General features: G+C 35.3%; 1 protein-coding gene across 4 annotated transcripts in view; it reads left to right on the top strand.

Annotated features, from left to right (window-relative positions):
- The window catches only part of LOC128680776 (uncharacterized), a 75,744-nt gene that overhangs the window by 19,112 nt on the left and 39,352 nt on the right, over positions 1-17,280 (top strand). For 3 of the 4 annotated variants that reach the window (XM_053764179.2, XM_053764181.2, XM_053764182.2), the window contains exon 2: positions 14,750-14,817. In XM_053764179.2, coding sequence (XP_053620154.1) covers positions 14,760-14,817 — 58 coding nt within the window. In that variant the 5' untranslated portion in view covers positions 14,750-14,759. Of the gene's footprint in view, positions 1-459; positions 602-14,749; positions 14,818-17,280 lie in introns of those variants that run through there. The other variant, XM_053764180.2, reaches the window with a different exon arrangement.

Genomic DNA, 17,280 nt, shown 5'->3' with positions numbered 1-17,280 from the left:
ACAGACAACCACTGTGGTGTTCGATTATAATAAAGTACCACTTAATAGAATAAACACATTGAATTGAATTATACTTATCAGCAGTGAACTAAATCTAAGATAAGAAACAATACGTTGAACATCTAAGGATGACTATTAAAAACGGTTTTTTTTTTCAAATTATTATTTACTTTGTGTGGTGACTTTAGTGTTTGTAGCGTTCGCGGTCCGGGAAAAAGTGTCTAACGATATCCATCCATTCTTCCGATATTCTCAAATAGCTAAAATTGCTGTTATTAATAAAATTCTTAAAATTGCATTTTCACAAACAAATACTTTCAGACGGTACATTTTATATATTGTTATGCTTAGATGCGTTCCTATCAACTAGCAGGTGAGACAACCATGCTATGGTCATTTACCACGCAAACCACACGCAGAGTTCGCGGCCGCGCCATTTTAAAAGAACGCCGCGGTATTCGATTTGAAATTTTAAAAAGTTTCATTTTAAAAACAAAACATTATCTACGACTGTGGCTGGAATACCACTGGCTGGTTGTGATTTTTGCAGTGCAGTGTTGCAAGTTTTGTGAATATTCATTAGTTATTTTTGTAGTTCAAGGTAAGTAATATATTAGCGTACGAGCGTTTATAACAGCACTAAGTTTTGTTAAGATATTTTGGTTAATGTAGGTACACAACTTTAAATTGAATAGACACACTCAAATTAATTAAAAATTAATTATTTGAGAAAATAAATAAATATTTAATTAGTACGGAATGCAAAAAGATATTGATTTTTGCAGTAATTTTATATTTCAATAAAAGAGAGATACATTTTAAATTCTTTCTTTTGAAAGAACATGACAATCCCATATACTTACCAGTGAACTAATAGTTTAGACGTTTACGAGAACGAATAGGTTTTAATTTTGTATGTTAATGAGCATTATCTCCTACATTAAGTTATCCGTTTTTCTAATGTCTATCAATGTATTTTTAACATCAATTGTTAAATAAAGTTAACAAAACATTATCGGTACATACATCGATTTACAGAAAGTCCCTTTTTCAAAATTATCTATGATCGAGATCAATACAGGTTTGTGCCTCATTCGAAATTTAAAATGGAGTCATTAAAAGAAAATATCAGTCTGATATTATTTTTAGGTCAATTTTTAGTAGCATTATTTAAATGAATCTTATTTAAGTTTTAATATTATCAAACGCAAAGTTGCATATTCCTGCACAATGCCGTTAAGTTTAATAACTTAGCATTTGCAAGGTGATTCACCGATGTCTAGTCTACCGGGAATCGAACGATGCGTGAATTGTTAAATCTAGGCATGCCAAGAGGAGAATTTCTATATAACTTTCATTATATCGTGTGGCATTTGTTTTGTTTAACATTGATTAAATATATCAATATAGATGATGATAAAAACTTGATACTGTTTTTATTTAATTACTAGCTTTTGCCCGCGGCTTCGCCAGCGTAATTTTTTCACGAAAACCGTTATTTTTTTGGGATGAAAGGTACCCTATGTTCTTTTCCATGTTTTAAACATTCTACATGAGGCAAAAATATATTTTTTGTACGTATATTTATTTGTAATGCGATAACTTTCGAACCGTTGGTCCGATTTTGATGAAATTTGAAAGGTATGCCAATACAATTTTTAAGTTCGTGAGACATCAAAATCGGTTTAGTCGTTTTTGAAATAGTCACACTTTTATAACAAATATTGTGTTCGCGAGGTCTAGTTACTAGCTTTTGCCCGCGGCTTCGCCAGCGTAAATTTTTCACGGGAACAGTTATTTTTCGGGATGAAATGATGGTACCCTATGTTCTTTTCCATGCTTCAAACTATTACTACGCAAAATTTCAAGAAGGTTGCTTGAGTAGATAGACCGTGACGAGGTAACAAACTTACTTTCGCATTTATAATATTAGTTAGGACAGTGGGATTGTTTTTGTATTGTTTGGCGTACTTAGGACTCCTAGATAAAAGAAAAATATGGTAGGACTCCATACCCTCTCGAGGACATCATACGATGCCACTATGTGGCATAACCTCGACAGCAGATATTTTTATTCAGATGCAACTATGTTTGACGGCAGACATTTGACCACATCATTCCAAAAAAATATGACGTCAGACAGGCAGCCGATTGTCAGATCACAGCCAAACCTTCAAAACCATAAAGTTTATTTTTCACGCCGACCCCTAGCTTAGGGGCGTCACAGCCACGAATGCAACATGCACATGCACATCTTTCATCGAAAGAGGTATGTGTTGCTGACCATACGTCGAAATATAAATCCAAGAGCCTCAGTAATAAACCAGATAGTTTCCTCACACAGTTCTCCTTGACCCGTACACTTATCTAAAACGCACTTGCACGTGTTTGTACAAGTTTGTGAGTTTACCAAGTTATGACTAAAACCTGAATATATACAACATGATGTGTGTATATGCAATTATGCATGCAAAATTCTTACAGATGCATGAAATTTGACCAATTAGAGTACTTTTTGAAACATACTAATACTAGGTAACAACTTTCTCGATTAAATTCTCATTTAAATGAAAAAAAAAAGAACTAGATCAAAATCGGTTATCGGACATACAGATGCACAGACACATTAAACATATAACTACCCTCCTGTCGTCGGGGGTTAAAAAGATAATTATTTAGTATTCAGTGCAATTCTTTGTTAATAATTACCTAAAGAGCTTAGGCCACCCCTGGTGTTGCAAGCGTTCTTAGTCTGCGGTGACCACTTACCATCAGGTGGGCCGCAAGCCTCTTTGCCTGCTTGGTAGTATAAAAGTGTAATTAATTATTATCTTTATTAAGCGGCAGTGGTGTAGTGGTTAAGCATGTGGATCAAAAGGTCCCAGGTTCGAATCCTACTCGTGCCACATGAGTTTCTATACCAATTTGACTCATGTATAGTAGTTTTCATCGACCACCACTTGCTTCCGGTGAAGGTAAACATCGTGAGGAAACCAGCACACTGGTTTATTATTAACTTGTGTGTGAAATGGAGAAGGCAATGGCAAACCACTCAAATACTAATGCCAAGGAAGTTGTTGTGTGTGTTTAATTCTCAATGACCATGAATGAGGAATACGACTATGAAGAATATTCATTAATTTTTTCGTGTGATTATCATTTTTCATTTTATTTTAAAAGTTGTAAGAAAATTTTAAGAGGAGACTACCTGAAGTAGTCGACAAATGACTAGATACATTTAATGTTTGTAATTTCTTCTGATAAGTCGACAAGTAATGTCATTATTTATCGGAAATCAAGACAAGTGTAAAATCAACCTCTGTGCTGTTGTGAGGTGGGTGTCTGTCTGTCCGTCGCATCGTAACGAATTATACACAATTATAAAATTTTATTCATTTATTAAATCTATTGAACTAACTGTCATTGATAGTAGAAAGTAAAAGTTGTAAACAGTAAATAAATCAACAATGGAATTAGTAGGTACTCCGTAAGTACCTAACTAACTAATTCGATGAAATCAACATAATAACGATAGAGTTGGCTATAAATCGACCTTTATTGAAAATTAGCTTTTGCCCGAGACATATATTCGCACGCGTATATTTTTAACGGGAGAGGTATTTTTCCGGGATGAAAGGTACCATATGTCCTTCTCAAAAATTCAAGAAGATTGTTTGAGTAGATAGAGAGTGAAGAGGTAACAAACAAATTATAGGTTAGGATAATATTAGTTAGGATAACGATTCAAGAAACATCAGGCGGAACAAACAAATGAAACAACGTTTTCTATTCTCTATTACTGTTACCATAAACAAAAACAATGATACACATATATAATACATAGATATAAAATTTTACGGACTAGTCACATACCTAATCAAGCGGTAGGTAGTAATTGCAATTAATTTTATGAATTTAGCTCACGTGACTTATAGATCCTGAATTCCTGGCGTACCCAGGGTCCTAGTTGAGCGACAAAACCAACAAGGCTACACGACGTGGCGCAAACTTGCGGCTTACGGCCTATGTCGTCGTCGACGCTGTTATCACTTATTCACTTGTATATGCACATAGTCGAATCGCGTAGTGGCATTTTCCATCGCCCATTTAGGACGTCGGCTTACATCCTGAATGTACGTGTTTGCCCAAACGGATCCATACGACGTTGACCTTGTACTATGAGATATTAAATGTTACACATACATTTTGATTGATTCCACCTTATTGTAAACAAGTCTAAATGATCTCGTTGTTTAGATCTCGGTTGATCGTTGATCAAGAAATATTTTTTTTATAAAAATGTCATGTTCGCGACATGCTTTTATTTATTGTCGTCAGATAAACTTGTGGCATTTAATGTTTGACAAAAAACCCATGTCCGTGTTGTAAACCGTTGAGAAGTTCCTAAGGGGGGAAGGTGTGATGTAGTCCTATTCCAGGGCGGGAGGCCGCAATAAGAATGCGATTTTATTTTTACACAACCTGCCTAGAAAAGTTACTTTTATTTTATTATAAAATATGACAAATACTTTTGCTCTCTGTTTTAGTGTGGAACTCTTACGCTCATATTATGTCGATTTCTTAGTAATTTTCCCAATCAAATAGTTATTTTTTAAGTTTTCTTAAAACTGATTTTACTAGAGCATTTCTTAAGTAGGTACATTTAATTACAGCAATAAAAACTATAACAACATCCTTGTTGTGTTAATTTAGAAGCCGAAATAAATCATTTTACGAAACGAGTCATAATAAAAACAACTTAGGGTGGCTTGTACCAGTCAACTTTGACGTTAACTTTAACCTGCGCAGAAAAGCAGCCAGTGCAGCAAGGCGGGAGTGGCATAGCCAGATTTGTGAGTGGTTCTCAGAGCGTTTCGAACGTTGGGGTCGCGCTGTCATTACAATTTTTCAAATTTTAACAAAGATAACAATTACTTTTACTGTCTGACTTTAAAATTATTAATCTGTACTGTGATAATGTCAATTTTATGAATCATTTTGGATTGAATGATTCCTTCCCCAAGAAAATTCACGGATCGTAATGACAGCGCGCCGCAGCCGTCGAAAGAGAACCATCTTGTTCCCTACGTAATTTGTCTGTCTACGTAAGCCGCATCCGGAGTAAGTGAATATAGAAGAAAAAGAATCAGTTAGTAGAATGTAAAAATATTTTTTTCTTTGTCTATTTTTTTTATAAATCACGCAATCATATCTGAACTGATGTGTGAAGTTTGCAATTAATATTACACGCTGCCGTATTCAACCCGTTAGTGATCACCGGGCTGGCGCATATTGCGTTTTTTTTAAATTTTTTCCCCACGCATCTGTGCTCGGCCCAGTGGGCACAGTTATTTTGATGCGGGTGAACTATCCGCATAGTAAATAAGCACATAAATCGTATAGAAGTCAAGCTTTGTGAGCGCGTCGCTGCTGTTGAATTGATGTGAAAGAAGTTATTAATTAAGTAGCGGCTTTGCTCGGGTGCTTTACACAATGGATTACCTTAAAACTTTGGTGTAGTCTACTTATCTTGGTCTAGACCTAAGTTTGGTTGATATCACACGCAGTACATGTATTCTTTCATCTCCGCGTGTTTACTATCAAACGTATTTATCATTTTGTAAAATAAATAAAGTCATTGCGAGGCTATATCAATTATATTTTACTTAAACTTTATTGCTTAAAAATACGATCAAGAAATTTATTAATAAAATGTAAAGAACGCACAAAGCTTTATCTCCATACTTTAAACATTTTGATAATTAGGCGAATGCGGAGATTTTAATGCAGCAAAAAATGGAGCTGGTCTTGCCATTTTATTTTTACTAAAATTGTTCTTCATAGTCGTGGTCATTTCTGTGGTTATTTCTGTGGAATGAAATACACACAACAACATTCTTGTAGTGACAAGAAAGTTGTTGTGTGTATTAATGGAGTGATTTGCCATTGCCTTCTCTATTTCACACACAAGTTGATAATCAACCAGTGTGCAGGTTTTCTCACAAAGTTTTTCTTCAATATAATTTATATAATGTTTATAGTATTACACGGAGGTCCAGTCATTGGTTTTTATTATTTTTTTAAAATGTTTCACAAATATTTTATCGGATTGAAAAGTGAACTTAATTTAACTAGATTTTCCTGTAGATTTACTTGTGTGAAGGGTAGGCTAGCTGTGACAGGATATGTAGATAAATCGTAAAGTAACAAAAAAACACTTACTTATTTTTGCATCTATTATAGTTTGGGATTTCTATTACAAATTGATTCTTCATCATTCATTTGCATTTTTTTAACATATTCATTCATCGATATTCTTCCTCTTCTGCCTTAAATTACACAAAAAATGTTCACGGGTTTATTTAAAATCATCTGTCTCTCTGTTTACGTTAATTAGACTAGGCTTTAGCACGTCCATGGTTTTCACAATTACAGATTCGCGCTGTTTTGACATTTCGCATTATTTTATTTTGGGGTTCCTCAGGTTAACGAACAGCTCCAACATTGAGTAGTGATTTAGTACACTCTTAAATTAATTTAAAAAAAAAATTGGAATAAAATTGGTTCATATATTTAGGAGCTTCGGTACCAACAAACAAACAGACAGATACACAAACACGGCATAGGACGATGTTTTATAATATGTATGAGGATTACTCGAATTTCATGATAGTCTGCGACTCACTTGTACGGGACCATTTTCAATTTTACGATTTGTAATTTTCATTCAAATGTCATTTTATGACTATGACAGGTGTCGCTAAAGTTTTGTTGTGGTAAATGTGAAAATGATAAAGCTGCACATAATATTGAAGGAAAATTGTAAGCCATTGACCTTGTGTTTTGTTAAGCCGATAGGATATATACAATATTTAAGAAGAAAATAACTTTATTTTAAAGTCGTACATACTAACCTCACATCATCATTCATTAAATTGTTTTTAGTGGAATAATTGTCGACCTCCGTGGCGCAGTGGTAAAATGCTTGCCTCTGAACTCGGTTCAGAGGCAGGTCCCAGGTTCGATCCCGTCCCGTCATCCCGTCCCGTCATCATTTTCCATCGTGACCCGTCGGGTCACGATGGAAAATGATTTTTTCTGATTGGCCGGGTCTTGGATGTTTATATATGTATATGTGTATTTGTTATAAAATATCGTTGAGTTAGTATCCCATAACACACGTCTCGAACTTGCTTTGGGGCAGGTTCAATTTGTGTGATTTGTCCTAATATATATTTATAATAAAGTGTAAATAAATAGTCAAAAAAATGTAAACACTTAGCTTGATCCGGAGGAGTAAACGTAATAAATTTCGGACGCTCCTTAATAGATAGTTCTCAGAGCGTTTCCACAGCTGCTGCGGCTGTCAATTTTCTTGGGGAAGGTATCATTTCCGAAATCATTCATAAAATTGATATTACTGCAGTATAGATTAATTATTTCAAAGTCCGACAGTAAAACTAATTCTTGTCTTTGTTAAAATTTGAAAAATTGTAATGACAGCGCGGCCGCTGCGTCCGAAACGCTCTGACTTTGAGAACTACCAAGCGCTTTGTCTCTCTTTCGATTCCCTACTCTTGTGCCCAAGGAATGTTTGATATCGTTAAGGATGAAGGTCATTGGTGTAACAACTGGGGATACGAAAAAGTAAAAAAGCGGATAATGAATTATAAACATAAACCTTCCACAGAAATCACTATATCTATTGGTGAAAACCGTATAAAAATCTAACTTCGTTTTTGTGTTTATCGCATTCATACAGACAGACGCACCAGGGGACTTCTTCTTTAATATATAGGGAAAATGATTTTCAAAATTATGTTATTAATTTTATTTGTACACAGAAATCAGAATTACCACTCACAATTCTTTATTTACAGTCTCATTCCTCAAGGCCGAGGGTCGTTATCATTAAGTGGAATGAAACACACACAACGACTTTCTTGGCAATATTAATGGAGTGTTTTGTGTCTTCTCTATTTCACACAGAATATGATAAATTATTGAGAGCATGTTTCCTCAACATATTTTCCTTAAACGTAAGTAAGTTTTGGCCGATGAAATAATATATTAAACATGATATACTAGTCAGATTGGTATAGCTTTCGGGCGTCATAACCAATGGACCATCACCGCTTTTTAAGATTGTAGCATTTTTAATACATCTGTGGATTGTAGAGAAAATAAAGAATTTTTAAATTATGATTTGATTTTCGCTTCCATTCACAGTTAAACATAATTACGAATAAAAATAAAATAATGTAATTACCTACTTAAACAATCACCTTTCTTAGCATTGGTCCATCAATTCTTCAACGACCTTGTCTACACAAGGGCATCAAAAACAAACAAAAAAGAGAAGCCTTCACGGAAAGTCGTTTAATTCGTACCATTACCTGCCATTCTTATCGGGACAATGACGTAGAAATGGATTGTACAGATGCAGTCGCTGAAAATGTAATGTGTAATGCAAGGCCCAAGTTGATAGGGCTCAGAAACGTCGGAGAGTGGACGGGATTCAAAACACTCGAGTAATTATTCAGATACTCTGGCATGATATGGCTTTGGATAAAATTCAAGTAAAGCAAGTGACAGCTAACATTCAGTCATAAATGAAGATAAATGTATTGCACTCATTCGTTTGAATTCGCGTAAATTTTCTAACTTCTATTCAATAAGTTCGGCACAGACACATATTCGATTGCACCATATTCAAAGTCATATTTATTGATGTTATAGGAAGTAGGTACAATTTTTATACGCTCTCGGCCAGGTTATTTATTTATTTATTTAATAAACTTTACCTATTGTTCCAAGTAGAAAAACATATTTATAAACAAAAAGCGAACTTAAACAGTCGAGCGCGGAGAATCGAGAATCAATATATAAACAATTTTTATGTGGTTAATTAATACTAAAAGCATTCTCTCCCAGCTAACCATTAGGACAAACAGAAAAATCAAGAAGGTTATTTGTCGACTCATGGAATTAATTTTGCAGGAAATGATGGGCGAGGGTTTGCTTTTACAGTAAAAAGGGCTTGAAGGTTTTACTTAATGTATTGGTCTTGGAAATTTCTGTTACAACACTAACATTACAATACTTGCACAGAATTAAGTATTTCCAACACTTTGGCTCACTCAAATGTAAAATATCTCTTCTAGATTTCTATATAGTAGAGATATTTTATATTTTAGAAAGTGAAAGTACGCAGCGACACTTCTGTGTTTATTTTATTTTGAGATAATGATTCATTAAATTTCACGGCTCATCGCGCATCCTGGCTCAATGTCGAGTCCCTACAAGGCTAAGATCATGGTTCTTGATTCCCCCTTTACTTTGTAACCAATTAAAAAAAGGCTAAATTTATATTTTGCTTCATCACTCATATCACTTTATATACTTATCGGCCGTTACAGCTATTTATCGGCCGTTTGGGAAATCGTTGAGAGAGGCCTATTTAGATGATGATTTCGATATGAATGTTTACATATTTCATGCGAATAGACTTTGATGAACTTTGTTACACAAATATCACGTATTATTGGAAACACACTGGGAGTATATTTACATATTTCCAAAATGCTCTTGTAATACATACCTACATTGTGTGAATAAAAAAATATTTGTATAAGCTTATCATTTAGCTTGATCATTAAACTTGTCAGAGACCTTTAGGCGACTTTATTAAAATCTAACACCAGCATTAGCAGTAATACCTAATTGTGTAGTCTATGTTACAAGTAGTCATTGTGCAAGCTCAGTAACTTTTAGGTTAATTTTACAGTTTCCAACGTCCTTTAAATTAACAGAAATTCGCGAAACCCGGGAATAAAATAACAAACTGTAGTGGCTTTCGAGTTGTGTTTTTAAGGGCGGTTATTAATTAAAACAAGCTAATTGTGTAAATTGGTTTAGTAGTCGCGAGTACTTGTACAGTGACGGTGTTATTATTATACAAGCTTTTAATTAGTTGGTTTAAAGCCTTTTTCCCCCTTTCTGACCCGTGGATCACCGAACTGGTTCACCTAGGTGTTCTACGAGTAACTTTTTGTACCCTTGATTCATCTAGGTGTTCTATGGTTAACTTAATTTACTGTCCATACTTGTTTGGGAGAAAGGCAAATGACAAATAGACTGTTAGTGAATTTTCGTTCTGCGCAGATTGTTAGAGTCAATTAAGGGAAAGGGGGAAAGCCGTTGTCCTTTATTTTATAAAATAAATTAAAAATGGCACTTTTTGTAGTCGATGCCCACAATATGGCTTAGGATTCATTTGATATACAATAACGTGGATGTAATCATTTTCAAAAACTAATAAATAAAGGAATTCCTATTATTAGGTCCTTACATATAAAATTGGCGTTTGGTATAGGAGAAACAAAAAGTCGAATATTTTTTAATATAATATATTTATTTAATCAAAGTAAGAACCATTATTGTCTATGCACTTTTGCTATCTCATAGGTAGTTCATTGATCCCTTTACTAAAAAACCATTCGGACGGGAATCAATAAAATCTTTGAAGGCGGTTTGAACTGCCCTATCGGAGTTGATTTTTTTCCCTTGGAAGAAGTTATCCAAATTTTGAAAAAAGTGGTAATCTGTTGGAGCAGAGAATCCGCTTTTCAACACAGGTAGTGGTTTAATTTAAAAACCCTTCATTGTTGTGCGGTTAAGTAATGTAACGCAGCAGTCGTCACGCGTTTGCCGGTTTGCTTCACTCAATTCGTGAGGTACCCACCTTTCAAGTTTCTTAATCTTCCCAATTTGCTTCAAGTGAATTAAAATAGGTTTATCACTAACACCGAAGCCTGAAGCTAACTCGGACGTGGTTTGCGATGGATCCGCTTCCACAATAGCCTTCAATTCTTTATTATCAACTAGGGTCTCCGGCCGTCCACGGGGCTTCTTCTGCAGGTCAAAATTTCCAGAACGAAAACGTTGGAACCAAAAACGTAATGTGTTTTCTTTTGCGACCCGACTGCCATACACATCATTAACCCTTCATTAACACATCATTAACCCTTGTAAATATTCGCGATATTTCAAGTTTTCCATTCCAAACTGAGTGACGCAAACAAAAAAATCAGAAAAAAAAACAAATGAATGACGGTTAACGAAATAAAAATACATGTGTAAATAGCTGTATAAATTTTAATTTGGAATTCCTAACCAAAGAGGAGAAATTTGTGATTAAAGTGACCAGTACAACAAAACGCCAATTTCATATGTAAGGACCTAACATTTTTACCATATATGATACTATCGACCCGCCCCGGCTTCGCTCGGGTGCAATATTATGCATATAAGTGTATAATATAATATAATAAACATTTCTCTTGAATCACTCTATTTAAAAACCTACATCAAAATCCATTGTGTAGTTTCAAAGATCTAAGCATACACAGGGACGTGTATAAAGACTTGATACTGTGTCTGTACACACAGATGCAAACTCTTAGACCGAGTGAGGAACACTATGCCGTGTCACAAACATAGTTGTGGGAACAAAGGCAGATTGAAGTGACGGTCATGTCTGCCGCATGCACAGATGACAGTTTGACTATACATAGCGGTGGTGGTGTAATGGTTAAGACGCCCGCCTGTGGATCGAAAGGTCTCAGGTTCGTATCCTACTCGTGCCATATGACTTTGTATACCAATCTGACTCATATATAGTAGTTTTCATAGACCACCACTGGCTTCCGGTGAAGGAAAACATCGTGAGGAAACCTGCACACTGGTTGGTTACCTGCCGCCACTTGATGGCGGTAAGCAGTCGTAAAAGACATGACAGATGCCTTTAGGCGACACTCGATATGATATGATGACTACTTGGATTCCTACCGACGGAGGCAGGAAAATAAGAAGAGATATGGGGACAAGGAACAGCAAGAGAGCACCGAGGACAGGAATGCGTGGAAGGATTTGTGGGAGGATTTTGCCCAACACTCAATCAGATAGTAAAAATAACTGTGTCTAGGTAAAATCAGGCTGTTGTTAAAATGTTATTTAATATGTGTCCTTGAATCTCTAATCCTGGCGTGCTGTGACTCCACGAAACGATAGAGAATGACATGTAATAGCTATTAAAATAGCTGTTACAAGTTATGTTTATTATCTCCAAGGTTAGAGAAAGATTTCACGACAAATGGAATACATTAAAACATAATTTATGTATAATTAATTACACGAATCGTGAGTAAATTAGAGTCTTAATCACGTCTTTTCGACCTTTGAAAAATAGAAGAAAATAATTAATTTATATTCAATCTAAAATAGCTACAACGTGTCTACAATTTCGCAAATTCCAAATTAAATTTGAAATAAGAATTGGAAATTCGTGTTTCAAATTCAAATTGGAATATTATTTCGGCAAATTAGTTAATAATATTATAACTTTTTACTTATTTTACCATCTATCTGTCTGTGTATCTGTAACGGAATCTTGCACCAAATCAAGAAAAACTTGAGGAAACCTTCACGACTGGAAGCACATTGGATGATAGTTTAGTCACTAGTGTGTATGCATGACAAGGCATGACTACCTATCGCCAACTAGTGGCTACTTGCCAGTGGTTGTGTAGTAGTAAAAGTCATATCTTTCGTTCGCAGATTTTATTGAAGTCGTCTAAACGACTTCAATAAAATCTGATACCAGTGTTAGCCACACTCGATATGAATGAATATATATCGTTTGTGGTAAAACTATTTTTATACTCTTTTAATATTAAATACAAAGAAAGTATGTGGTTATACACAGGAGTTAAAAATATGACTAGCTAGTGCTTATGGAAAGTGGTGTAGCTAAGCGTGGGCGTTGTGTGTCCTGGCCTCGGCTTCGTACATTAAGGGGTGTCACGAGTTTTCTACACATCGAATGCTACCAATTCGCGAAGCATTCATTTTACTATACGCACTGTATGGCCATTAGACTTCAATTGCATAAAATTTTTCAAATGTAATCAAAATTTTCCCTCTGGCATTATATTTGTTTAATGAGGTTTAGATATCGTGTATCGCTTTTTGGTAAATCAAAAATGAATTTCGGCGAGAATTAATCACCTGGTCCATAACATATATAAATATATACGTTATGCAAGAGAAATAGTATATTGTGTAGACCTTAGGAAAGAAAAAAAAGGGCACCCTTGACGCGTTTTGCCCGCGTCTAAAGTAGTCCACGTTACGCCACTGCATAAAGAAATAGTCTGCCTTTGAAATAAACCAAAGCAAAGTATACCGCGGTCGGAAGTTATTTCTCGGGAATTCTTTGTTATACCTGACATTAAAACATTATCTTTATTATGCCTTGACGGCGCGCGGCGGTCGCGGCGTGAACACGTTAAAACATCAAGAAAATATTTCTTAAAATAGCTTAACAGATACTTAAGTATATGGCAGCTTGGCTTGGCCTGCTATAATGGAGGTTAAGCGACTTTCTCTGTGGTCGGATACGGGATTGGTCACTAAAAAGTCTTATTATATAAACATTTCGACAGATAAGCAACAGCATCATTCCAAAAGAGGGTTGACGCCAGGCAGGTAAAACCACCGCTGAATCTACAAAACCAGTTGTCTAGGACGGGACCATACGCCGAAATTTTTTTTAGGAACCATTCATTGTGATTTTTTATATTTAAGGTCATTACATATAGCATAATACGAACTCTATTCACACATATATGACATAGTACAGTCAACAGCACATCAACCTATCCAAATTCATGGCAAACTCACCGCTATTATCGCGCCATAGAGGGTCATGTAGGGGACTGGATATGCTGTTGACTGTACGTACATAATTATATCATCATTGTGGAACTGCCCAATCTCCAATGTCATTGATGAGTGATCGTCATTGACACACTTACGGTTCATGTACTGTCGGCACGGCTAACGTCACACTCAGATGTCGAAGCGAATGCATAAACATTGCGTGATTTGCACGACAGCTTTTATTACCGCAATAAAAACCAGCAATGTATACCGAATTCGGCAAAGTTCAGCGAACTGTATTAGCGCTAATGTATAGCCATTATGACGTATTTGTACGACTGCATTAACCTACAATTTACTTAGATTATATGTAACCATGACCCATTGGCCACTTATTAACACACTAGTGAACTAAACTGTCCACCAGTGTGTAGGTTTCCTCACGATGTTTTCCTTCAACGGAAGCAAGTGGTGGTCTATGAAAACTACTATATATGAGTCAGATTGGTACACAAACTAATATGGCACGAGTAGGATACGAACCTGAGACCTTTCGATCCACAGGCGGGCGTCTTAACCATTACACCACCACTGCTTCATTATAATTCATTAAAATTGTTATTCCATGGGGAAATGGTAAAATAAAATGGATAACATTATGTTAAGGAGAATTTCCTTAAGTCTACCTTTCTGATCTCATCCATAGGTACCTATTCAAAGAGTATTTATCTAACAACCTTTTTTATTTTTAGTTTTCCTTATTACGACATCGCCATTAAGAAAAACGTAGTATTAAGATAGATAAAGCTTTTTTCTCCGCATCTCCGCATGTGGCGTTCGTGGCTATGAGGTCACGAAGCCCAGGTAAAAACTTTGAAATAATTACTCTGGTAAAACCGCCCAGTGTATCTAGTATACGTAATGAACACACCTTATGATAACTTGTCATAATTTAGGCTTTTAACAGTATTGTCTTCACTAATATAAATTGGTCTGTCTATGTAATATATCTGTGTGTTTGTTTCAGATTGGCCACAATGCGCGGACGATATATCGCACACGTCGTGAGGACGACGATGTTAGTTTTATTTATCAGTAAGTATAATTTCTTATACTATATGTAGATTTTATAATTTATCAAAAGATGTCGGTTGTTTATTCATAGTAACACAACCTTGCGTTTATTAAAAAGTATTACATAGTTACTTTTTTAAAGTAAAATATATACTACAATAATAAAAATATTTACAACATAATCACTATAAATTAAAACTAAAATAATAAATACTAAATTAATTTAAATAAAAAAATGACACTAAATCGCCGTGGTCGTGCGGTAAAGTTCCCAGAATGCTGGCGACATTTCCTCTTTGTATGGCCAAACTCAAACGTTGGCCAAAATAGTCACCAGCCCTTGGGTCCCCGGAGACATCGACCAGGCGTGCGGAAATTTCTTTGTAAAGGGTTTTTGTAACCACACCCCAAGGACCCAGGGTTTCTACAGCAAAAGGCGTCTATATATAGTATACAAAAAAACATAGTCTTTTTATATTATCAAGTCGGCAATAGTCATGGAGCCTACCTGATGGGGAGTGGTCACCACAACACCAGGGGTGTCACACGCATTTCAGATCTAGCATACTAGTATCGCTTTAAATGTTAATGTACGTAATATTAAGACCTGGAGACTCTTCTCATAAGTGATACGCTAGCATACTATCTATCAACTCAATAACAATTTTACCAACAAATCCGCCACCCGGTACAGCTTAAATTATAAATTTATATTTAAAAAATGGTAAGCCTTTCTGGCATAATAGGGACCAACACTGTTTGAATGAGTTTCTTTCGGCATTTTTTCGGAATAAATGATTTGATTTTGATAGCAAAGTGTGGTGATCTAGATTCGAGATAGAACTCTTGGACGCTGTCTCCACGAGAGAGAGAACTGCGTCAATATTATCGTCGTCATACATATTTCTAAACACTTTCTATGGCGCCTGTATCCACGATTATATCGCCACGATTTTCTCGCTCGGGGAGACATCGCCTTGGTGTATGGGGCTTTATCCATTACAGAATTCTCTCTCCCTCTCTCTCTCATCTGAGAGTTTTCCTGCTTACTTCCTCAGCCATTCCCTAAAAGAATGTGATGCTGTAATTATAAAGTTATTCATTATATATTTCAGTTATTCTCTACTGCCCAATGTATACTATTATTCTAAAGAGATAAGCGTTTGTGAGTTTGAGGCGGGTAATCTTCGAAACTACTGAACCGATTTCAAAAATTCTTAAACCATTAGGAAGGTACGTTATCCAATTGCTATAGGCTATATTTTGTCTCAAAATTCCCACGAAAGCAAAGCCCAGGGTAATATCTAGCATTAAATAATATTAAATGTTATTGTATTTTATTGGTGTTTGTGGAAAATACATTATATTTTTCATTTCATTCTTTATCATTCTTTACAAAACAGTAAACAAAAATATCCATACTTAGCAATGTTTTGATATTTTTAAATAATCTATGCACTTTGTGTGTAGATATCATGCAATAATATGCTATAAAAATTTGTATATGGTGTATAATGGCTTTTTAATGGTTATATTCTATGTTTCACCCTATTGCGGCTGATAAACACACTTAAAATGAACACTCCGAATTAGGCCCAGGGTGGATTACATCAGCCTAATTTTGTAATCCACAAGGGGTGAACCGAGGGTCGCCACATATTAAAAGTAATGCTTATTCTCACCTTGAGAGTAAACTGTTCATAAAGTAAATTGTTTTAAAAACGATAGGGATGTAAATAATGAAAAAAAAATCTCTAAATTTTCACATGACAACCTTGGAAACAAGATGTCGATGGCCAGATATATTCGGTTTTATTTTGTTAGTTTCAGTTTTAAATGTGCAGAAATACTGATTACAATTTTCTTCGTGAAGCCTATAACCAAAAATCCGCATTCTCTCAGTTTCTTTCGGAGCTGTGACGCCACGGAGTCCGTTGTCAGTGTAAAAATAACCTTGAAATTTTGTGTTTTCTGACTTTAAACCAATATAATTCCCAAGGAATTATATTGTTGTATATCAGCTGCCTAGGCTGTGTGTCGCTTATAGAAGCGACAACAATATCATTCCCAAGGAGGTTTAAAGTCAGAAAACACAAAATTTCAAGGTTATTTTTACACTGACAACGGATTCCGTGGCGTCACAGCTCCGAAAGAAACTGAGAGAATGCGGATTTTTGGTTATAGGCTTCACGAAGAAAACGTCTATGTGTGACTATTCACACGTAGAACAATAAAAACAAAGTGTCATTTTCTCGTAAGTGTTATACTTAAAATTTAATCCTATTAATATTATAAATGCGAAAGTTTGTGAGGATGTATCTGTGCATGTATATTTGTTACTCTTTCACGCAAAATTTACTGGACGGATTGTTATGAAATTTGGTACACGGTGGTAGAATATAACCTGGAATAACATATTGCCTTTTATTGGGTGCCTTTTATTCCGAAATTCCCACGGGAGCGAAGCCCCGGGGCGCAGCTAGT

Source organism: Plodia interpunctella, chromosome 25 (genome assembly GCF_027563975.2).
Source record: "Plodia interpunctella isolate USDA-ARS_2022_Savannah chromosome 25, ilPloInte3.2, whole genome shotgun sequence".
In the NCBI taxonomy this organism is placed as follows: Eukaryota; Metazoa; Arthropoda; class Insecta; order Lepidoptera; family Pyralidae; genus Plodia; species Plodia interpunctella.
This window is presented reverse-complemented; position numbering and strand designations above follow the sequence as displayed.